Raw genomic sequence first — 26403 nt, forward strand, 5'->3', positions numbered from 1 at the left:
TTAATGAAAAAATTGTTCATTTTACTGTCTGTACTCATTAAACAAAGTAAAATACTTTATACTTAGGCATACTTCAAAGATAAGCACATAATCAATATTATTTTAATTTTGTGTTGAAGACCAAAATCACAACAAATAAAAATTTCAAACAAATGTTTATTAAAATTCTTAGTAATTTAGGAAGAATTAAATCAATTATTTCCCTGGTTTTGGCTTTTCTTTGGTTTCAGACAATCAAATAACTCCCAATTATCTAGGGCTTACATAAATCTGTAAATGACTATAACATCAGTGTGTGCTTTTTATGTTTAAATTTTACTACTTTTACCAATCAACCTAATCAACTATAGCATTATTTACTACTAATAACTTATACAATTTAATGTGTATTTTATGGAAAATTGAAATTGGATGATGGTTTAAATTTTTTAAAAATAGATTCCAGTGGTTACATTTTACCAATGATTTTCCAACAAATAAAATTCTTAATCACTGGTCTGAATTTTAGGAATTGAAGGACTAGATTAAGAATGAGTCTACCGGAAACCATGCACACATTTTCCAAAGCATTTAAGAGCTAACATCATGGTTACTGAATATCAGTTAATTAAGTGCAGCCACTGACTTACCAAGCAGGTCATTCTGAGGCAACCATTCTATGAGTTTCGTGTTGTTTCCTAGATTCTTTGGTTTAGTTCCAGAAAACCTAAAATGAATACCAGACAATGGGTCTTTCCAAAATAAAGACTTAGGACATGGGTTAATTTTGTAGACTTACAAGTGTTATGTTACATGATAAATTACTGAAATTTTGGTTTAGTATCAATAAAAATGTGCTTCACTTTCTTTATAATAAAGTATTCTACAATATTCCAAATATAATAAAATATTCCACAGATAGACAGATATGATAGAATTTTCTCATAGTCTATTTTCCATTTGCTCTTCTAAGAGACATACATAAGAGATGGGGGGACCCAAATGAATGTTTGCTGAATTTAATTCCATTCAAGTACCCAGGGAGAAGAGAAACAACTACCACCGGGTTGTCACTAGCCACCATCCTTCCCATCCAGTGCCAACACTGAAAGACAGCGGGAAGTATGCTTCAAACCAGAGAGAATGGCAGAGCAAAGCACATAGTTAAGCTGTTCCCTCTGTGGTGAACCTCAAACGTGTCTCAGAGCTAAGAGGATGACAAGAGTCTGATGTTACCAAACAGAACTGTCCTCAATAAATCATAAGGAAGCTCTGGGCTAAAGCTTGATGGAGAGATCTCAATGGAACTACAGTCAGAAGAGGAAAGATCTGCTCAGAACACAGTTAGTGAGCATTCCCTAGCCCAATCTCACAAAATGTTATGAAGGTAAAAACCTAGACAATTCAATAATGGCTTGGGAGATCCTTTTTCCTTATTGCGGAGTTGTGTTCACTATGATATCCCTAGACCTCCAAAATAGTGGTAAATGCAAACAAATGCTTGCTCAACAAAGTATGCAGGTCTGACAACCCGCTGCAGTGCCTTTAGGAAGCCGAGACATATCTTAGAGTCTATCTTAACCAGTATTAATTATCTGATAATTTAATGAGTTTCAGAAGCTCAGTCTCTCATATTAAGTCTGGAAATACCAATTATGGTGATAATTTATTTGTACTAAAATGTTATTTGTATGTTAATAAATAAAGTTGCCTGGGGGTCAGAGCTATTAGCAAGCCATAGGAAAGCTGGGCGGTTGGTGGTGCACGCCTTTAGTCCCAGCACTTGGTAGGCAGAGCTAGGTAGATCTCTGTGTTTAAGAATACAGCCAGCATTGGAGACACACGCCTTTAATCTCAATACCAACCAGAGAAGACCTGGAGGTCTATATAGACAGGCAGTGACGAGGCGGTCATGTGGTTGGGTTTACAACCAATGAGAAGGCAGAACAGAAAGTCTTTATAAAGACAAAAGGACAGGAAGTAGCTTTCTTTCAGAGAGGTAGGACCACCACGAAAGGAAGGGTAAGGTTTTTAGCTCTTAGCTCTGACCTCTTGGCTTTCTTCTTTGCATTGGTTCTGTGTTTCTTATTTAATAAGATGGTTGGTTATATCTACAACCAATAAAGGCGAGAAAATACAATGAGAGTACAAAGTACCTGAATTAATGAAGTATTTATTCATCACTCATTCATCATTATCTACCTTATTCCAAACTGATTTGAAGAAATATAGAGTCAGGCATGAAATTACAACTAAATTTTTTAAACAAAAAAAAAAAAAAAAAAAATGAGGGCTTAATCTGAAGGAAAAAGAAAACTGTATCCAACATAGACTATCTCATTCTGCATCATATATTCTTTCTATGTAGTTATTTTTTAATCAATCACAGACCTTTATGAATTAATTATTGATTTCAATGCATTAGAAACAAAATGAAACCTCAAGATCATCTAATCTAGCCAGTGAATCAATGTTCCATGCTCCAGTGTTCCATGGTGTGAAGATTAAATAAAAAGAAATTCGGACTCAACAGCAAAAAACCAACCCAAATTACCACGATCTTACCTCCAAATCACTTTTTGAGGCAATCTCCCCAGAGCTCCAGCCAGTTTGTAAGCAATGTCTTCTGAAAGATACTTGACACCAGCTCCAAAAGACACCAGGACAAAGCCATGTTCCTGTGCACCATTTACCCAACTCTGCAGATCCTAGAATAGAAACATGGAAGGCAAGTTTAAGAAGACCAATACAGTTCAGTCAGGAGAATCAAAATATGCTTTGAAAAAAATCTTCAGATAATTTCCTTAAACAAGAAAACAAAAGAAGATAGTATATGGCATTTTCCACTAAAAACGGCAAGCTACTTTAAAAGATTTATTTCAGGGGGCAGAGAGATTGGTTAGCCATTAAGAGCACTTGCCCCTTTTACAGAGATCCTGGGTTCAGTTCCCAAAACCTACACACAAGTTACAACTGTCCATAGCTATATTTTCTGGGGATATGGCACTCACTACTGACTTCTGCTCGTTAACAGGCATGCACATGTAGGAAAAACACTCACACACCTAAAATAAATGAAATGAAAAAATACTTCTTCTGACAATGCTCATCGAACTAGGATGTCATATGTTGTTTGTTTGTCTGTCTTCCTTAAGGTCAGTGAGTAACAACCCAAATAAACCAATAGCTAATAGTATAAGACCCTAAAAGTTCTAATAGTTGAACCATAGTCAGAGAGAGATGTAAGAATATGAGTAAAAGATTCAGTCAGACCATGTGACAAACCCTACAACCAAACTCCTCAATGAATCCTTTCAGACTTTTGCTGGGATGGATGATTTGTACTAAAAATGAAAGCAGTCCTGTACATAGGCACCACTCCCAGCAGCTGGGTTCTAAAAGCACAAGTCTTATGTTACTGGTGGGTCATCCATGTGAATGAATCTTTCTCAAAGATATGGAAGCTGATCATTGTGTGAACACTAACAGGTCCAGTGTGTTTGAGGGCATGTAAGACTCTCCTAAGGACAACCCTGCTGTCTACTGACTATATGCCATAAGTAGTCATAAAAATACAAGGGTGACCTAGTTTTGTAGGAGTATTAGTGGTGCAGAGCCTGCTGTCAAGGCCACTGCACAGCTCCTGCCTTTCTGTCAGTACCAGTGGATTGTTGTCTCCTGTCAATGTGGGTTACAGTTTCATACCACTTTCTAGAGCACACACTGACCACAGCCAAAGAGCACTACATGGTAAGAATCATGTCATGCTGGTACATGGCTCATAAAGGGAACATGTGACCTACATGTTTTTTCTTTATTTAATGATACTTGTATAAAGAGGCTTTATGACATTTCACTCCTAGAGACAGAAAGGAAGGACCACAGTTGATATCTCAAATGACTTAAGAGAATCCAAACATTGCAAGACAGAGAGCAATGATGGTAAGATGGTAGATCCTGTAGTCCATGAAGAAAACACACTGTGATGATTGGGTAGACACAAATCTTAAACATTATTTTCTAAGAAATTTGACTTATAAGTACATAAAAGAAACAGAGGCTGTCTCAACCTAGGATCAGAACCACTAATTTATCTTTTGCTACATTACCACGCCTTATTTCACATGCTGAAAATATGAGCATGATATCTGTTGATTCTAAGTAAGAAGGAGAAAAAAAAATCTATTCACAATTTAAATTTTACACACAACACTAAGGCAGATATGCCTAACACAATGCTAAAAATGCTACATGGAGAATGTGTGAAATGTGTCATCTTTTCCCTATGGCTTGCCTTTAGGCAATTTACCACTTACCACTCAATTTTAAGATCAATGCGATTAGCAAAAAGTTTACTCAGAGGCAGGTGGCCTTACAGTAATGGTATCATTTAAGTGTTCTTTCACATAGACTTGAAAGGTCATAGAGTTTTAGTGAACTCCATGCAATGAAAGTTTTTCCAGATTTTACTCCCCATGATATAAAATGAAACCCATACATCTACATTTTTTCTCCCTTTTCTTACCATAATTATTAACCATGGTAAGAATATTTTTGTTTAGTTTTCACTAATAGACAAGCAAGTAGAAAAAGTTGTTATCAGCATGGTTGCCTACATGAAAAGTAGTCAGTATTTTCAGTAGATAACACTTCACTTGGCTTACAAGGGGCAGTGTGGCTTCAAGTTGGTATTCAACTGGGATGGAGGTAAAATAGATGAGGGAATGTCCAGAGTACAAATGGGGAGAGAGTGAATACCTGGCTTCTCCTTGATGAAATCCTCCTTCTCTATAGGGTTTCTAATCTTCACAAGGGCACAGAATATTTAATTGACAGATGTACAATGGGAACACCGAAAGGATTGAGTTTTGGATTTGGCTAAAAATACACCCAGAAAACATGAACACATGTGAGCTAGAGGTTATAGTGATATTAAGGCTTCTAAGTCCATAGTAAAGATTTTGAAAATAGAAATTCATGAAAATGATGCCTCTATCTCCAATGTGCTGGGAAGCCCTAGATGTATGTATGTATATATATATACTAAGATGTATATAGTATATATATATACTAAGTACCTTCCAGAATTTAAGAACTCATCAATGATATAGTCCAAATCATTTTGTAGTTCTTTACCAAAATTAATTTCAAGATAAAGATGTGTAATATTAAAAAACCTACAGTGGAGAAACATAGTATTATAAAACATAAAAGTATTTAGAAACTTCCTAATTCCTGCAAAGAAAATACTAAATTAGAAAAAAAAAGACTAAAACTTAATTTATTTTTAACACCAACAGCATCCATAAATATAGAAGAAGAAACTAAACTGAAACGTATAAAACAAACTTGAAAAAAACTTTAATAAACACAAACCTTAAGAAACACATGTGAAAACTTTAATAAAGGACAAAAGGAAGGTAAGAATAAAGATAGAGTAATAGTATGCTTGAATTGCAAATATTGTTAGGATGATGCCAATTTTTATTAAAAAAAAAAAAACCTGAAAGTATTGTATCAACAGTACATTTTCCAAGGGAATTTATGAGACATTAAAAGAAAGTTAAAGCTTCGGAAAACAAAATAGGAAGCTGGAGAGATGCCAACTGGTAAACTCCCTGCTGTACTAATACAAAGACCTATGTTGAAATCCATAGCTAGACATAGCAGTGCATGCCTATAATACCCGTGGAGGAAAAGTGTATAAAGAAGCCTTTCTAGCCAAGTCAACAAGAGATCCTGCTTCAAATAACAAGGTGAGGCATGACTGAAGAAGAGACCTGATGCCTGACACTGATCTCCACATGTACACACACACACACACACACACACACACACACACGTATCACACAAACAATCATTTAAAAAATGAAAATGTGCCAGGTGGCGGTGGCTCACACCTTTAATCCCAGCATTGGGAGGGAGAGCCAGGCGGATCTCTATGGGTTCGAGGTCAGCCTGGTCTACAGAGCAAAATCCAGGATAGGCACCAAAACTACACAGAGAAACCCTGCCTCAAAACTAAAAAATAAAAATGAAAATGAACAAAATGATGAAGAAACTTTGGAAAAGCACAGGCAGTTCACTTTTCTAAGTAGTAATATGTCCCCAGAGTCTAGAGCAATTATGACAGAGCAATGAAGACAGCTGATAGAGACAGACTGCTGTCAGATGTGAGCTGGGACTTCTCATGAGAGAGTAAAGGAGTTATACAAGTATAGGTCTAGTGAAAATATGAGGCTCTACACTTCCACAGAGCATGAATCACAGGATAAAAAAAAATGTTATATTGAATTAAACAGGTGGTTGATCTGTAGACACAAAAGAATGCTTTTATCATACTCCGGAAGGGTCTTCCTGAGTCAGAGACACCAGAAGTCACAAAAGAAACAGGCACAGCTCACTAAAGATCAGACTAGACTACAGAGAATGGAAGCAACAAAACAATAATTAAACTAGAAGGAACTTACAACATATAATAAGGATTAACACAAAAACCAAATAGACAGAAATATTCATAAATGACTTAAGAAAACCGCCCCCAAATAATGCTAAATTGCACAAACGTTCCAAAAAAAAAAAAAAAAAAAGAACACTTCACCTTACTTAAGAGGACCACAAACGCAAAATGTTTTCATATCATCTATAAGCATTCTATTAAACACAAAATACCACAATTTAATCCATTTAACTTTAAACATTTACAGAACTTATTTAATGTTCACTTACTAAGCATTAAAGTTTTACAATTTTCTTTCAAAAAGGATACAATCACTTAAGTGGCCTCTGGGTTATTCAGGAATCTTTTCCCATTGTAAGATTATCACTCAAGTGATATTTCCTTTCAGTAATTCAACAGTGTGAGCTCATTAGTATATCACCTTTCCATGCATTTAGAATTTAGCAACAGAATTTAATTTCCATGCATCTAGAATAATGAGGCGGAGTTCTATCACTAGCAATTTATTTGTTTTGAGAGAGGATCTTACTACGTAGTTCCTGATACTCTGATATTAGCCATGTAGCCCTGACTATCCTTAAGCAACCATCATCCCTTACTTTTCCATGTACACCACCATGCTTGTCCCCACCATTATTTTTAATCACCTCAGGAGTCAGCTTTCTCAGTACTATGTATTGAATACTCCATCTCTTCAGTGATTCGAACTGTTACCATCTCAGTTGCTTTCTAAATTCTCTTCTATATCCCTGATAATTCTGATGTTTACTTAGTGTTACTTTATCATGTACTTTAAGTATCTGCATGGTTCAATTTCTCTCATTATATTTTAATTTGTAATTAGGTTATTTGTACATTTGATATATTTTAATTACTTTTTAAAGTCAAAACTTACACTAACAACGTTACTTCTTGTGTGCATTGTGGGTATGTATGCACATATGCACAGAATACATATTTTGATTTCATCAAAAATGTACATTTAGAAATCACATCCATTCCTTTATATTCAGATGTCAGCACAGCATTGTACTTTATACCACCAGGTGGCATGGCAGGGACAGAGCAGAGATGTTTGGCTTCGAACATCATTATGTCCAAGGTTAATGCTCATTCCTAAGGGTTCAGGGAAATCCAAACCCTAGGGGAATAACTCTCCAATCATCTAAATGTAAACGAAGGCCAATGATCAAAACAGTGAATCAAATAGTCTATACGAACATAGAAACACAGATGTCAGATGTTCCCAAACTATATGTGGGTAAATAATTTTATTTCTACACAACTTAATTGCCAGATGTGTTCTCTCCCCCCCCTCCACCTCCTTGCAGGGCTAAGTCTTTTGCAGTAATGTAATAAGGAAAATATGTATGTTTTACATTTATCATAACCATATTCTGTATGTTAAAATACCATAACATGACTAGATAATGATTTGTTTTCTAGCTGACAGATTCCTTTCTCTGGATTGTTTTATACCAAATGATTTGACTTGGTCATAGGAAGCAGAAAGCCGGTAATTGCATAAGGTGTCCTCCGACTAGCCCATCCACTCTGCCCTGTGCTTTTCAGCATGAAGGAGTACAATAGCTGGGCTCTATAGCAGGAGACTAAGTAAACTAAAAATTAAATACAGAAAAGTGATGACCCACAAGTATAGCAATTTCAGTATCTTTAGGTAATACCTTTACATGATGGATGTTGAGAAATCAGGGACAATATAAAAATCTAACTAGCTCTTCAACCTTTGAGAGATCATCACTGAATAAAGTTCAGCTCTGTACACAAAAATAAACAGAAGCCTCCTATTAATTTTAGATCATTTAAACCCCCCCCCCCAGATAACTGCTCCCCAAACAATAAAAGACTAACTGAAGACCGGGAGGCACACTTCTGCCTCCACCCTCATTGAGGTTTTGTTCTGAGGGTATCAGACTCTTCCAGACTTAGAAAGGAGCTTCATGCCTCATGGCTGGGTAGAGACTGGGTTGCAGTAGCTAGTTCTAGGTATGTCCTTCTGGCACCCCTTCTCCACCCCCAACTGGGAGCCTCGAGAGAGGGCCAGCCCAGGCAAGGAAGCAGTGACACTGCCTCCTTTGTCAGTGCCCTGCATTCGGAGGGAAGAATGCCTGGACTGTGAGTGAGTCCTACACAGAGATGGCGAGAGAAGACAAGGGGGAGGGTGCTGAGGCCACTTTTGTTGTTCCCAACCCCAACATCAATAGGGCTTTTTTTCTATATTTTACCATGTCTGTTGTAAAGAATGTTCTGCTTAGGTCAGGTGGGCTGTAAATAATTGAAATATTTACATGGTAAAATTCAGCAAGTCGAATAATAGCAAATATTTTGATACGAAATCTTTTAAAAACAGCTCTGGGCATCACATGATCTTTGAGTATTGCCAAAGTTGTTAAACAAGACTTAACTAAATAAAACACATCAATTAAAACATAGAAGTTAGAGCTAGGTACGTCGCATAGGGTAAAGTGCTTGCTGGTTAAGCATGAGGAACTGAGCGCAGAGTCTCAGCAACCATGCAAAAGTCAGATGTGCCAGGCCCCAGCTGGGACCCCGGTACTAGGGGAAGAGGCAGTCAGCCTGGCCCAGATAGTGAGCTCTAAACTCAGTAAGAGACCCTGTCTCAAAAAACAAAAGGCAGTATATACATCACACACAGTATACACGCCACACATCAGTATATACAACACACACACACACACAAAAGAAAAGAAAAAAATGAAAATGTAAAAGTTACTACTCAAAATAAACATGAACTGAACACTGCTTTTATGGTTTGGAAAAAGATTTTCCTCAGAGTCCAATTCCACCACTTGCTGTGTGATGTTAATCAAATCACTGGAAGCCTATCTTCCTCATCTCCACAAGTGCAGGCAATACATCATAGGACACTGAGATTAAATGGGATCAAATATTTAAAAAAATACTTTGTCAGCTAAACACAGGCCTGTTCTTTTTCCTAGACAAGATGTTGAATAAAGAATACATAAATTATGGGATGAAAAGACATGTATCCCAGGGCTGGAGAGATGGCTCAATGGTTAAGAGCACTGACTGCTCCTCCAGAGGACCCAGGTTCAATTCCCATCACCCACATGGTGGCAAGACAAAACAGTCTTTCTAAAATATTGTTTGTTATGGTATTTTACATTCTTCAGAACAAAGCTAATTATAATACATAAAGGAAAAACAGTATAATGTTTTCATGCAATATCAAGTCGGCATAATTTCTAGAAAATTCAAATGCTTTCCAAGTTCATCCTGAAGTTTATCAACAACTAATCTAAAGATGTAATAGAGAGATCAATGTCAAGGTGAGGGCTGAGTCTAACACTGAACATTCGAGAGAATGAAAAACTCCTGAAAGACACATTCATTCCCATCAACATGCTGAAGTATCTTTTTTCCCTTTCCATCAGGCTTTTGACTTTTAGCAGCACAGTTACAATTAGAAGTAAGCAAAATTTGAAACCCTTTGAAGAGAGTTAAATTTTCAAGGTTCTTCAGACCTTCAACAAACTGCACACAAGCAATTTGGACATCCCAAGGATATGAGCACAGCAAGCTGCTGGAGTGCTATGCAAAAACCCACAGGGTAAAAAAAGAACAGACACCAAACAAACAGAGGAAACTGACCAGAAAAGAAAAAAAGTCTCTCAAAATGATTTGTAAATCTTTCTTATGTTACAGAAGTAAGTGAAGACTCAAGAGATGTGAGAAGGCAAGAGATCTGGAAACTGATTTGAAATTAGCATGTGCACGAGAGGGAAGGGACCAAGATGGAGAAGAGGCACCTTTCTTCCTGAATGAGTGCAGAGTACAGTTCTGCAGCCTGAAATATATACTCCTTAATCTCCTGTCAGGGTAAATGGAAAAAGGATGCTGTGACAAAAATGGACATGCATAAGACTTCTAGTCCAAAGGGAAAGATACAGTGCCTTTATTTGATCTGCAGGCATATTCATTTCACCAATGATGCAATCACAGTTAAACAAACTTTTATTGGCTACCTTTTATGTGTAAGGGACTACATGCCAGGAATATAAATGAGCAAGATATAGTTTCCTGCCTGGGAGTTCAAAGTCCAGCTCAGATTCCTGGTCTTCACTAACAGAGAATTAACACTGCCTTTGCTGTATTATTTGTATTCTAGCCAATGGATTCCCTGGAAATAATAAATTTTAAATTTTAGAAAGTTCATTTACATTAAATATGAGGTAACCTAGGTTTTCTGATTTCAGAGTGACACTGCCAGAGAAATAATTTGATGACAATCAATTCCAGATGTAGGCTAAATATTTCCAGAACTCATTAAAAACATGTTTAGAGTGAATAAAATTAAATAAAATATTAAAAAAACAAAGCACTGGAAGCATAAGAATTTAATCATAAATAGTAGAAATTAATATTATGATAATAGTATTTGGTGTTTCTAAATTATAAACCAGTATAGAGCAAAACAGAAAAGGAAAATTTGTTTAAAACTTGTCTAACATATAATTTCCAAGGTAAATCACCAAATAGATCTTCCCAGGTTGATGATGACACTTAAGTCAGTTGCTCTCAAATGCTTTATGAAATAGTACATCTTCTAATAGACAAAGACTGTGGATATTTCCAGTAGCTCCAGTGTTTGTGACTCAGCTGAACAGTATATAAACCAAAGAAGGCTGGAGAAGTCTTTGGTCCACTTTTTTGGCATGAGTGACTGTGCAATATATGGCCTTCTCCCTCTTGCTCCTCATTTGGATAAATACTCTTATACAATAATGTTAATGACACAAAAGGTAATGGATATATTGACCTCAGGACAAGTAGCTGCTCATCTCAGGGAAAGCATTTGTGCCTTGGGCAGAAACATGCGGAATCACAATAACAGCCTCCTAGACTATATAATCTTCCATGTATAACCTTACATAAAGAAAACTCTATTGGGAAAATAACAGGACAATCAGGTTAAGGAAAGAATTCTATCTGGATTCAGTAATGACTATATAAATGAAGAATGAAGTCCAGTTATCCAACATCACTATAACCCCAACCAGCAATGCTGGGTACCCTAGGAAAATGGCTAGCAAGAACATCCAATGACAATATGTACTACACAGCTAATTCTATAGCACTAAAATGTGAATTAATCTGCTCTTCTTATAGTCTAAGACCAAACATTCTCTTAATACTGTAGGGGAAGTAGAAGTCTATGTGACAAATTATCTTTGAGCAGACAAAAATGATGTGCTCTCTCACCTATTCCCTTAACTTAGTTTCTGAGCCCTCTCATGAAAGTTCACTTCGCATACCTCCTTTTTACTTCATGGGAACACAAAATTTTGATAGTTCATCCAAGGCTCACACAGTCTTTACTCCTTATTCTAACTGTAGTCCACTCTCTCATTGTATTCCATCCTTGCCAACTCAGGGGCTTTGCTTATAGCTTCTGTGCCCATGACAGCATTTTCATCTATCCAAATTCAACAAGTCACTCAAGATCAGCTCACATGCTGCCTACTGTACCAGTCCTTATCTAATCTTGCCATGATTAATCATGTATATTCATTTTTTTCTTTGCTACATATATCTATGGCACTGTCTGTATATGAACTACTTATACATTATTTACATACATATTCTTTAGTAAACTATATTTTTCTTGAATTTCAAGGCATCAAGAATAATAAATTTCCTATAATTTATATTGAGTCAATTAAACACTCATCCAAAATGTGTCATATGCCTTATATTTTCTCTAGTCTTTTACTGAACTTCATTAATTTTGTAAATTTATTTATAACACTACCAACTTATTAAAGAGTTTATTTTAAAGATCTATTTGTACTTTTCTTTTTCAGATATCAATTTTCCCAAATAACACTGCTATATCTGGTAATTTAGGAAAAGTTAAGTTATATTTCAGCATTTAAGTATTATTTACATTAACTAATAATTCAAAAAACAGTCAACAGATGAATCTCTAGGCATCAAATTCATGTTCTCTCTCCTGCCTTTCCTGGGCACCAGCGGCCAATCTCTTGCATCACTGGACAAAGTCCTTCCTTAACAGGGAGCATCAGGGAACCTGTGAAACTGAGGCATGCTTGCAGCAAGCTCAAGGATTCCAATTAGAGCATTTCAATAGAAGAATAATATCTTTTATATCTATGTATGTATCTATGTACCTATGTATTTATCTATCTCATTGTTTCTGATCTTGAAATTGAGTCAAACTTTCCATGAAATTAAATGGCATTGTGAAACTTTTACACTGATAACAGAGAAACACGACTAGAGAAAAATAGCTTTAGAAATTTACTAGAACATTTTAAATATTCACAATCAAGACAAGTTAGGTCAAACAAAACTTGCAAAGTCGTTTTAGGACTAAACATTTGCAAACTTTCACGATATACCCAATTTCTGGAAAACTATCCACTAGAATGCAAAATTAGAAGAAAAAGAATATGTGCCATGTCCCTCGAAATCAATAGCTATAATAAGAAGGTATATGGGTAGAGATTTCAATGTCTCATCACATTCTGTCATAGCCATAGTCCACAAAAGAAGGAATAAATGGGGATGTGCCTTCCCCAGGGTGAACCAAATTAGGAGTATTGAGAGAGGTCAGTTTCGGGTAGGAAAAGGTAAGGTTCTAAATAGAAGGGATGGTAGATTTGAAATAGGACTATTTAGTGAAGGAAAGTAAGTCTGTCCAGTGGTTAACAGTAGGAAAAACTGTAGAACACAAAGAAAATGAACATATTCATGAGAAACGCCTTGCTCTGCCAAAGAAAGGAGCATGATAATCTAAAAAGCAGTTTATCAAGAACGAGAAGTTTAAAATAATCCCTGAATTTATAATTACTTCATTCAACTGGATCCCTTACCTGACAATTCCTGAAAACTGAATAATCTTCAAAATAGATTTAAAAATCTAACAACAGAAGTAGAAAATACCACCAGGACAACATTAATAGAACTAGAAAATGTGATCATAATATTAGATAAGCTTTTCGTTAACAGTTAAGGGCACATATTTTAATGTAAAAAATGAAATCAATATATTTGTAAGAGGTAGTAAATGTTTCAAAAATATGAACTTTAAAAATACATCGCATATAAAAGAAGGATTTGGATGTTGAAAAATTCCCATGTAGACTACGATGGTCTCAGAGGACACCAGGCAGGTGAGATTATAGGCTACTTTGGCATAACACAATTCCAAAGGCAGTGAGTGTAACAACACAGCTAGTCACTGCAGATCCTTTGGCCCCCTGGGCAGAGGAAATCAATGAAGCTAACACCTCAGATCCTGAGCAGAACCTCTGCTGTGAACTCAAACTCATCTTGGGAAAATCACTGCATACCAATCAGGTGTGGTATAAAAACCCACTGGTCCAAAACACTACTGCTTTAAATGAATAGTTCACATTTTTACACCATTACTCACTGAATAAAATCACTGTTCACTGAATTTAAATAACTGCATATAAATCAGTTTTCAAAGTGAAGATAAAAAAAAAAAAAAAACAATGTGTCCCATGGGACATATGCTACTATAAGGCCATTCTGAGAAGAGCCATTTTAATCATAAATAAGATTATAGTAAAATAAGTTTTATTTTACATAAAATACAGAGGTACGTATCACTATGGGAGAAAGGAAGTTAGCTGCTTGGCCATATTCATTTCTTCTACTTCCTTAGCAGTCCAACATTTAGCTGAAAATACTGCAGCCCAAAAAAGGACCATGTTTTCTCGAAAGCTGAAGTTAAGTTAATTAACATTAGCATGGTTATTCAATGCTCATTTCAGTGAGGAAAAGGAAAAATGAGGTTTTCAGTGGAGGGATAACCACAGTTATTAAGATACTGCAGATAAAAGCAGCCCTCTAGGGAAAGTAAAGAGGATGTAACCAAGTCCACACTCACTTTGTCCTGCCACATCATCTGGGACTCAGAAAGCCCTTGACATGACATAAATATACTTTGATTATATATAGCAACTTAATTTTAGCACTGTGTATGTGTATGATAGGAACATGAAGAATGCTTAACAGTGTATGGTTTTCTTAGGCCTACCCAGTTAAGCAAATTCGTTCTTCTTTGATGTGTACTGAATGAAATTTATCAATATTAATTTCTGGATCATTTGGATTGCTTTAAGATAACCTTTATATTATACCGGTAACATGCAGCAACAAATGAAGCAGAAGAAAAGAAAATCTAAAATTATTCAGGTTAGTACTAAAGAAATCAAAGCAAGACTAACAGGAGATCATTAGAAAAAGATGTATATCACTTATATTCATGCCAAACTGCCCTTATTCTAAAATGCCAGTGTAGCCATATACTCTACAATGCAAAGGCTATTTAAGGTTTCTTATTAGAATAAAGTTACAAAAACTGACCAATTCATGCACCCAGTGACAAGAAAGCCATGGATGTTCCTCAGAGGCACACACTCCCTACTACTGGCAACGCTGAAGAGAGAGCAATGCTGTACAGGAAGAACTCTCAGACAGCACTCCAGTGAGTAAGCACCATTACCTACTGATGCATTTACATCCTTTTTCTATTTACTGGCTGTATTTGGTAGATTGCTTGGGTTTTTTGTCTTTTGTTTGTTTTCTTCCTGCTTTAGTCCATAAATATTATTTTATCTTCTACACTGCTACTGGAGTTTAAAAATTGGTTCCTAAGTATTTTCTTAAAATTCATGAAAAATTGAACTAGATTATATGTAAGTAAAACTCATTTTGGAACCATAATGGCAATACTTAAAAAGTAATGTCTTTCCCTTAAATTGATACAGGAAGTCTGAACAGCAATAATTATGAACACTGGATCTGATTTAGCTACGAGGAGGGGAATGAGAAAGAGGAGGAGAAACAGACTATTTTATATAGACTGTTGCTATATAATAATTTGTGTAAACCATTTAAATATTACATCCTCATCACAGGAAAAACATACATCATCCTCCATGCATATAAATGTTATTTTATCACCTTGATCTGCTCAAAGTAGTTCAAATACATAGTAATGGCATTCCATCCTATGTAATGAAGAATAAAGGAACTCAAGAAGGAAAATCACAAACCAGTCAGCAATGAGGAATGAGAAAACAAGCCAAGAGGCAAACAAGACTGAACTGACACCCACTAACAATCCTGTTAAGGGAATCCTCTGAGATGGTTCAGCCGTTAACATCATTTGTTGCTCTTGCACAGTACCCAAGTTTGGTTCCCAGCATGTACATGCTGTCTCCTATTCCAGGATATCTGACACCCTCTTCTGAACTCCATGGACACCAGACATGCACTTGGTGCACATGCACACACACAGGCGAAATACTCAAGACAAAAAAAAAATTTAAAAATTAAAAAAAAAAAACTACCTTACACATGAGACAATCTGTTAAGAGTCATAAAATATTCTCTGTGGTCAGTGGATTAACATACAAAAAAAAGGAATGTGGTACAAACAGTCTTCCCCAGGGAACGGGACACCAACCGGCTATCCAATAACAAATTGTCAGTTCAGAAAACATATACAGATAGGCAATATTATGAAGACTGAGCAGGTTGTATTAATGTATTTAGGAACACACACCCACACACATGTATGTAATAACAATTAAAATGAGGACATGAATTTGAAAGAACAAGGAGGGGGTACATGGAAATGTTTGGAGGAAGGCAAGGCAAGTGGGGAAATGATTAACAAAAATATAATAAGAAGAATAATGACAGAGTGAAGGGAGAGTAATGTCTAAGACTCAACAGTATAAGTTTTAAGTTCTGTCCTCTACCATCACTTTGGGAAAGTTACTTGGATTCCTTGAGCCTAACGTTCCTCATCTGCAAAATGAAGTCATAGCAGTTCTTGCCTGATAGAGAAAGCTATGAGGCTTAAACAAGCCATTCTATCCTAACTGCTTGGAATAGGTATATAAAAATGCTCAGTGGACACCAGCTATTATTATTTAGTGTAAATAAGAATAAATAAATAATAACTCATGCACACATAAGCATAAAAAATAAATTCAGAAGCTATTACTAAAGGTTTTTGGGAATGAATAGTTGATACAAATTTTATATCTCAGATGACACTTCCCTGAAGACTCACATGTATTAAATCTGATGTATTTTATGAAATCTCTACAGCTGGCAACATGATTAAAAAAAGGATCAACACTGAAGTAATATATCTGCTTCTACTTGTGTATTCTTAGAATGAAGAGATCAGAATAAATCCTATGGACAGGAAGATGTTTCTTTTCCTTAAATTAATAGTCAAGCTCCTAAACTGCAAAGAATTCTGCTACATCTCAAACTCTGGATAGTTTGTAAAGGCTGTGCACAATGGTAGCAGACCTACATTTCCAGGTTACAGTTGTGACAAGAAGTTGGCCTGAAAACTTCCTAAACAACTGGATAACAGGAAGCTATCCAAATAGTAATTTTACTTAAATATACTTGAAACAATAAAATACTTTCTGGGCATATCCCATGTCATGGCATGATGGAAGGCAAGTCTTAATAGAAATCCTTATGTAGATATTTTCTCACCGTAGAGTTTTGGGGGAGAATTAAAGCTAATGCCTATCCAGAATATCTGGCTTAATGAAATGGCCTTTCGTGAAAGCAGCTGGGCTGGTGCTAGTTCTCTACCACCTTTAGAGCAAAAAAACAAAAAAACAAAAAACAAAAAAAACCCACAAAACTGAAAACAAAAAACTACTCATATCATTTTTTGTAAGGTATAACTCTCCCATGGACCCCTAAGTGATAAATACTATTGCTGGGAAATTATTTTGCTCATTAAGGCAGGAACTATTTTCTAGGTGCTGTTGCAACAAAGATTATCAGTTCTATGCACTGTACTTTTTTAACTCACAAATAAATGGAGCCAAAGTGCTGTTTTGTTTTGTACAACACAAATAATGTGTGTATTCCTTCAGTGCAATCAAATGAGGAGCTACCTTTTTCCTAGTAAATTTCCCACAGTTTATGCTGTCTTTTTTTAAAAGCTATATTCCCTATTACCAATAATAAATAAATAAATAAATAAATAAATAAACAAACAAACAGATTTTTTTCCTACTAAAAGGCAGCTTTGTTCTATGTCACTAATAAACTTCATGGGATTCTTTATTTTATTTTACTTTTAATTTCTAGACAACATCTTACAATTGAGAAGCAGAATGGCCTTAAACTTACTTTGTTGCTCATACTAGTCTTAGATTCACAGCCTTCTTGCCTCGGCCTCCTGAGAGCCAGGGTTATAGGTATGTGTCAGAGTGTGGGTAGTAGAAAGCTCTCTGTATGGATCATATTAGATGTTTGTTTGTTTTTTTCAAAAGTAGCAAGAACACCTTAAAGCATAGCAACAGAAATGATCAGAACACACTGCAAAGGTACAATGGGCCACATGAATGATATTCTAGGTCCCTGCCTGTAAATCTTGCAAAACAGTAAAATCTAAGTACATCTGTCAGAAGTATCTCTGAGCTAATTATCTTTAGAGATCCACTGTGAATCTCATGCAATTGTTATTATTATGTACATTAAATATGACAAAACATTATCTCTGCATTCATGTATGTTTACACCCAATTCTCTCCTCAAGAATTCTTTGGAGGAAATGTATTATTATCTCTTCTGTCCCTGAAACCCTTCAAAGCTCTAGCACACAGGAAGAACTTAATAAACATTCACAATGTTTCTCTATCTGAGAGAATGACAAAAAATTACAAATGCATTCACTCACCTAATAGACGTTTACTGGGTACATGCTATGTACGTGAACAGATCTCAGCAATACTTGATGCAATGCGGGTGTTTATGAAACAGAGCCTTACTCTAAAATAACATTGCCTATAAGCCCCTCAATAGCCTTACATGTGGTATAAGATTTTCTTCTAATCCTCATACCTTCCCTCTTTATTAGCATTAGAAGGAAAGCAGAGAACTCACGGACAACTTCTTGGAATTGCAGGGTTTACTGCTGTTTGCCAAGGATATTCCTGCCTATTGTTTCAAATACAATTCAAGTGATTCATATGTCCTATGACTGGCTACACATGAATAACTATTAGATTCCAATAATCGATTTCTATCCTTTTGACTACTAGGGCGTAATTGTTGACAAAGCCATTGTCTTCATCTTGTATACAAACATCATTTTCATTATTTAATATAAGCACATCAGTAAAAACTACAACTCTTACCAACAGAGTCCTACCCTGGCATTTTCTAAGGTCAGATTGTAAACAAACATACAAAATAAAATATTACTGAAATAACAAGCACAAAAAGGTGTTTTATTCCTATCCTTTAAAGCAACAGTCTACCTTATGGCAATGTTTTGTAGTTTACATAACAAAGCAGAATGAGTTACAATCACTTTATGTAATGTCATGGCCAAAATACATTAAGCACATAGATCAATAGCTATTATTTACCTTAGAGCAGGATGTATACAGGAGTACAATTTAGAGTGTAGAACTTTACTCATGCTTTCCTTTCAGTGTGAGGCTACTGTACTAGGTCTATTTTTAAATCACCATTTGAATCTGTAGATGTTTTGCTTCCTTTCTTTTCACTTGACTGGGCAGCTGCATGTTGTTGAATTACCTACCCCACATAGACAGCTGAGTAAACTCAGCACTGATCGATTCAGTAGGTAGAACTTCCATTTACATGTCCGTTCTGTCAAGACTATTTAGTTTGTAAGTTTACTGCTTGACTTTCTGTTGATGTATGATAAAGACACTGTTTATTTCAAAAGGCATATATTATTCTCAAGGCTCTTAAGGGATAAGTCATAGAAAAATAGAGTTCAATTAATTGTTTAAAAATATTGTTTTGCTCTTGTAGTCAGAGAAATGCTGGTGTGTGTGTGTGTGAAGGTACTAGAAATTATTTTTCTTTTTTTAAAAAGTATATTTTTCTTAGTCTAATATTTTAAATTATAAAGTAACTTTCTCATTACTCCCGAGATTGGAATCAATGATTTATACAATCTAAGAGGAAGTGTGCCTTTGGTTATGGAAACAGCTAATCCTGAAGTGAGACAGGAGGGACAGTATCTACCACAGGGACAGAAGAAATAAACTCCAAGCACACTGTGTTTTGGAGTAACATTATTTATGAAGCTACACTGGCCAAAAGCAGGGCTTGTGTGGTTCTTTTTTCATCATGATTTTCAACTGACAAAATTCATTACAAATTAATTCACCTTAAGTATTATGCTCTATTAAATCAAAAATTTGTCTGACAGGTTCTTTGAACAATATTCTAATATTTATCAGAACTCTTGGAAGGAAATTACTATGATATTTAGAGCAATGTTTAAAATGTCATAATTAGAGCTTTGTTTTTAAGATGTAAATAGCTATCCTTTTGGTGATATTTTCTGAGATAAATCTTCAAGCTAAAAAAAAATTGGCAATATGTAACCCTGAAGTAAAGTTATATGTTTTTAACATTTAAAAAATATTTGATTTATTTTGGATGTGGCTAGGATACACTCCGTGAGTAACTATAAATGTATAGCCCCTGAGAAATACTATGGAATTAGGACCATTGGGAATTCTTCTCTTCTAGGAATCAGCAATCTGAGACCCATGACAAGGAGAGTGAGCCCAACCTTGACACCCAGAGACCTCAGATAGAACCAAACACTATGGGAGGAAAAAACTGTCAATGTAAAGATATCTAATAATATGCTCAATCACAGACTGGTGCCTAGGCCAATTGTCATCAGAGAGGCTTCATCCAGCAACTGATGGAATCAGATGCAGACAGACCCACAGCCAAACATGAGGCAGAGCTCTGGAATCCTGCTGAAGACAGGGAGAAAGGATTATAGGAGCCAGAGGGATCAAAGACATTACAAGAAAACCCACAGCATCAACTAGGAGCTCACAGGAGCTCAGAGTCCACTGAGCCTGCATGGGACTGACCTAGGCCCTCCAATATATGTGGCAGTTGTACAGAAGTCCACAGATCTTCTTGTGGAACTCCTAACAATGGGAGCAATCTGTTGACTCTTTTGCTGGCCTTTGAAACCCTATTCCTCATGCTAGGTTGCCTTGCCCAGCCTTAATACAAGGGGAGGTGCTTAATTTACTACAATTTGCTACACCATGTTTTGTTGATATCCATGGGAGTCCTGCCCTTTTTTGAAGAGAAAAGTAGGAGGAGTGGATTGGGGGAGGTGTGGAGAGAGGGGCTGGGAGAAGAGCAGGGAAGCAAAACTGTGGTCAGGATATAAAATAAATACATAAATATTAATAAATAATATGAAATAATCTGAAAAACATCAAACTATGACATCTTAACAGTGACATAGAAAATGCACTAGTATGACATTAAACCCACACGAATAAACCCAGCCACTCAACAGAACTCGTTTTCTCTATTTTACAACAGAATTGTTTTCCTTACTTCAGAGATAAAGGAGTTGTGGTTCAAAAAAGTTAAATAACCTTACAATGATGGACAACTAATAACAGTGAAACCATTAAAGGCCATGTTGGCCTGCATCAAAGTCTATTTTCACACTCAGTTCATGCAGAGATGCTTTTTGTTTAAATCAGATGCTATGAAGGAAAAATAAGAGACATTAAAAGAGGAGGAAAACAAAACAAAGGGGAAAAAGGGGGAAATTCATGACAGAAATTCATTGAAACTTAATAAAATCCCAGAAGGCCACCATTTCTACATTTAATGAGTGGCATTATGTTAAAAAAGAGAGCCAGGGACACAGACTTGATGATAGTGGGTTCTCCCCACACCTTTTTGAGAGGTTTAGTTAATTCCTCACTCAGCTAAGGCATCTGTACTATAGTCCAACAACAAATGTGAAGCTATTGATAATTAATGGGTGGTTGAAGTGAGCAGAGTCTGATAAAGAGGTCGAAGAGAGCTAGAGATGGCTGCCTTTCATTTTCTCTTGTTTATCTTCACAAATAAGGTCAGTGTTAGAATCCTAGAGTACTAGAAACTATTTAGATCACATGTGAAGTCCTTGGAAGCTTCACGCACTAAGGCATCTTATTCTGCATCCTTGCCTTCTAGCAGTTTTTTATATGGAGGACCTCAGCAAACACTGTTTACAAAAAGATAAACTATTCCAATGATTTATATATAAGGGACTGGGCATTTTCTTCTATAAAAATATCTAAGTCAAAACCTCTGGAGGAGTACCTTCAGCACAGACCTTGGAACTCCTCCGTGAGCATGGATTGAAAGCTAGAAAATCTACATACAGTAAGAGATAGTGTGAGGATAACAATAGAATGAGAATGAATGGGAAATATTGAAGCCAAGTAACTGAGTAAAAACCTCCAAATGACAGCATTTAATATCCAAACATGCAGCTACTGAGAAAGATGCACTTTCTAATAAAATAGAAACTACTCAGCATGAGAAAGGTTAGAATGAACTAGAATGTCAGCCATAGCAGTAACAGGGAAAGTTCCCTGCTGTGTCATGGGAGCCTTATATGTGGTGACTCCAATGAATTACTATAGAAATGATGGAAAGAGAAAAACAAAAAAAAGTTATCAATTTTAGTTCCTGGATATTGAACATTTATTCCAGCCTTTCAAATATTGTTTAGATTTACTTTCTAGTTCTTAGTTGTAATTCAAATAAGACTCCTAAGAAGGCTTGTTATTTGGACTTAGCAGGAGAAATGTACTTAAACTCTAGACTATTCTTCACTAATTGTTATTTAAAAACACAGCTTGTCTTTATTGAGTACATAATATATATTTCTTTAAATAGTAATATTAATTGCCATAGGACACTATGGTAATCTTTTATTCTTATAATAATGCTCTATAATTTGTAAATATAAATATTCAATTGATCTACAACTAATGTTTTAATATTGACATCTCAGCATTTTTCTAGCCTCATGGAAATGAAAGTAGTTCTTGGTGGCAGACCTGAGGCTCAAACTCCTGGATCTTGAATTAAGGCTCCCACTCTTCTTTATAGAACATAGGTCAGGCCTATCGATTAATGAAGCACACCTAGTCTACAAAGGCCAAGTTCCAGAAAAAACCCAACTGCAGCCTTTCCTGAACACATTAACTTCTCAGGATTGCATGTGTTTGTCCTATTTGCTTCTCAAGCCTAAAAGGGAAAGTTTGAAATGTGAACTGTATGAGCTGAGAATTTACTTTCTCTGGTAAATTCCAGTCATTGCAGGGATAATCTCACCTATAATCAGTCAGAAATACTAGCATCAGGGACGTCTAGAGTATTCAACCCAATTGTCCTGAACCCTTATCTTCTGTCCTTTATTAGGCAGCCTAATTACACTGCTGGTATTGATTATTCTGACTTAACACCTTACTGTCATTCCCACTCAAATTTCAGCATAAAATATTTACTACTCCTAGAAAGGTAATACGCTAGGTTGTTCTCAGCTCTTACCATATTGCAATAACGAACTGAGTTGTCACTGCTTCTGCTACAACTTACTGCATTCACGGTTTAGAAATATGGTGTTTTTGATGAAAGGAAGTGGACGGCACAGCAGTTGGCAGCCTGGGGCACTGTAAAGCTACTGGAGAGAGGCTGCTACAATGGGATTTTGGCTACATGGCTCTGGCTAGGAGTGACAGAAAGGGGAGGAAAGATACTTTACATGCTTGTAAGGGAGGAAGCTGTTGAAAGGAAGATTAAAATATTGAAGGTAAAGGTCAAATAAAGACAGAAATATGACTAAGAATTGTTTTTGTTTTAAAGAGAACATGATTTCTATGAAAGATTAAAAGTGATAAATTATTAGTAACAGGTTAAGACATTTTGTTAACATCTGTCTGCTTGACATACCAAGCACAAATACCTATTAATGAAACCACTAATGTATGAAGAGTATTTATTTATGTTTCTCAAACAAAAATGGCATTGTATCAGATTGACTGGGTGTGCTTTGTCCAGTCTGATTTTCTCATTAGAAATTCCCTGCATGATTAAATGCTAAGTGCACAGCTGTGTAAAGCCTCAACTGGTAGCAACCAGTAGTGCCTAATACTGCCTTCTTAAAGCCATAGCAAATTACTCAGATACTGGATGTAAAACTGTGAGGCCCCATTCAGCGGAAAGAAGTGGTGTTATCAATGTAAGTACAGATTATATATACAATATGCAAATAAAGTTAATGGAGTACTTTTCAGCTCTGTTGAAACTTATGTGGGATCAATAGACTGTAACTCCCACTTAAGAATGTACACTGTTGAAATCACAAGTAGGCTAAGTCACAGTGCGAGCCCCATTAGATCCTAATTTTAAAAGCATTTAAATTTATTACAAAGCAAATCTAGTGGGGTGAACTATATCATTTACATTAAAACATCATTTATTACTTTGGAAAATGAAAGTAGGGTTTGGGGCATTCAGCTGAAAGTGGGGAAAAGCCATATGTAGTCTAGTAGAAAAGCTAACTCTTTTATCTTTACCTTTCTTATTTGTAATGGCAATCACTTCTCAACTGTTAAAAACACCATCTTTATAACAGAAAATGAATCTAAATTATATATCACATCAAATACTATTTTAAAAATACAAAAATTTCATAGGCAAGCATTACTTACTTAAAACTAAACTTAAATAACTATAATAAAAATAAAATAATCATCAGAAATTTACCAAAATGAAATTACGTTTTTAAAAGCTTGAAGCATTTCCCTATATTCTGAAACATTACTTAAAAGGTAAAACTATGAATATTTTACAAAATCTTATTCAAAAAGCCTCCATCACACAAAGATGAGGCATATAACTTTTTAAAAGGAGAAACTAAATTGCATATAGGTTTGATATGTTTTAAAATTCTCTTTTAAGATTGATCTTTATTTTCTACATTTGTATATCTGTGTGTCTGTGTGAGTATATGAAATGTGTGGGCTGGAAGAAGACAATGGATTCCCTGAAGTTGAAATTCTGGGCCACTTTACTATGTGGGTGCTGGGAATCATTTGGATTCTCTGAGTGGTACTCACTCTCAACCACCGAGCTAACTCTCCAGATCCTGTAAAATTTTAAGATCACATTTCAAGAAAAACTCACAAACACTCCTTTTTGCTGAGCAAAATGAAATTATTTATTTTTATTTTTGTCTTTGTCTGTCTATCCTCTCTTGTGTTTTTTTTAAATCTCTATGAGTGTGTGCAACTACTACAGCAGTGGTTCTCAACCTTCCTAAAGCTGCAGTCCCTTAAGACAATTCCTCATGAGGTGACCCCCAACTATAAAATTATTTCGCTGCTACTTCATAACTGTGATTTTGCTATGGTTAGGAATCATAATGTATTATCTGACATGCTGGATGTCTGATATGTGGCTCCAAAGGGGACATGACCCACAAAGACCCACTGTACTAGGAATTCTTTTGCGGTTGATTTTGTTTTATTGCACTTTGGTAAGAGAGAATACATTAAGTTATTTCATTTTTTCTATATTTCTGAGATTTGCTTTATATTCTAATAAATGGTCTGTTTTAGAGGAACATATATGGACTGATAATAGAATATATATTCTTTAGTTTGAGGTTTAATATTCAGTAGATTATCTGTTAGGTCCATTTGACGTATTATAGCTTTTAATTGTTTCTCTGTTTATTTTTGTCCAGATCACCTGTTTGTTTGATAAAGTTGGGTATTGAAATCACCTGTTACTGAATTTGAATTAATCTCTATCTTGAATTCCAATAGAACACTTCTTATGAAATTGGTTGTGCTAGAGTTTGGTGCATACATGTTTTCCTAAATGTGAGGTCTTCTTGATTAGTTGATCCTTGGTGGTTTCAACTTGTAATTAAAGGATTTAAAACTTAATTTATTTTTTATTTAAAAATATTTAGACAATGTACTTTGATCATATTCTTTCTCCTCCCCAACTCCTCCCAACTTCCCTATCCACCCAATTTCATGTTCTTCTTTCTCTTTCTCAAACAAAAACAAAATCCAAACAAACAAAAAACAGAAACACACCAAAACAAAACAAAAAGCATTAAAAACATGGAGACTCTTTTAAGTTAATCAACTCTTCCCAGGCATGGGTATAATTTCAGTGCACCCATTGGAGGAAACGGATTTTCTCTTTCCAAGCAGGTATCAGCTGCAAGTATGTTCTTGGTTATGAATGGGACTTGCTGTCCACTTGTCCTCAGTGCTGAGATTTTGCCTGGTTTGACCCTGTGCAGACTCTGTATGTACTGTCACTGAGTTCACCCTGAATCTGACAGGAGAAAATGTAGATACTAGGCTTGAATTCATGGGCACAGAAAAGGACTTTCTGAACAGGACCCCAGGAACACATGCATCAAGACCAGCAATCAATAAAACGGATATCATGAAGTTTAAATACTTTGGCACAGCAAAGTACATCAACATTTGATCAGAAAAGCAGCCTAGAGAAGGGGGAAAGATTCTTTACAATTTATATCTGACAGAAGTTTAGTCTCTAAAATACACAAAGAACTAAAAAAAAAACTGAACATCAAGAAAACAATCCAATTTTAAAATGGTGTACTGAACTAAACCAAGAGAGACTTCTCAAAAAGGTGAAACACAAATGGCTGAGAAGCACTTAAAGAAATGTTCAACATCTTTAGTCACCAGGGAAATACAAATCAAAACCACTTTGAGATTTCATCTTACCCCAGTCAGAATGGCCAAGATCAATCAAACAAATTATAGCATCTGCTGAATTTAAAATGCTGGTGGGAATACAAACTGGTACAAACACCTTGGAAATTAATGTGGAGGTTCCTCAAAAAGCTAAAACTCAGTTGACCATAAGAGTCACCTAAACCAATCTTAGGCAAATACCCAAAGGACTCTACATTTTACCACAGATTCTTGCTCAGCCATGTCCATTGCTGCTCTATTCATAATAGCTAGATATTGGAAATAGCCTAGATGTCT

At 35.6% G+C, this 26403-nt stretch overlaps 1 protein-coding gene across 2 annotated transcripts in view; it reads right to left on the reverse strand.

The window, feature by feature from the left end:
* Window positions 1-26403, reverse strand: part of Ugt8 (UDP glycosyltransferase 8) — a 72731-nt gene that overhangs the window by 12927 nt on the left and 33401 nt on the right. For both annotated transcript variants that reach the window (XM_028859121.2, XM_028859120.2), the window contains exons 3-4: window positions 2545-2687; window positions 630-706 (exon numbers count right to left, since the gene is read on the reverse strand). In XM_028859121.2, the coding sequence (XP_028714954.1) occupies window positions 630-706; window positions 2545-2687 (220 nt within the window). The remainder of the gene's footprint in view (window positions 1-629; window positions 707-2544; window positions 2688-26403) is intronic.

Source organism: Peromyscus leucopus, chromosome 6 (genome assembly GCF_004664715.2).
Source record: "Peromyscus leucopus breed LL Stock chromosome 6, UCI_PerLeu_2.1, whole genome shotgun sequence".
Lineage (NCBI taxonomy): Eukaryota > Metazoa > Chordata > Mammalia > Rodentia > Cricetidae > Peromyscus > Peromyscus leucopus.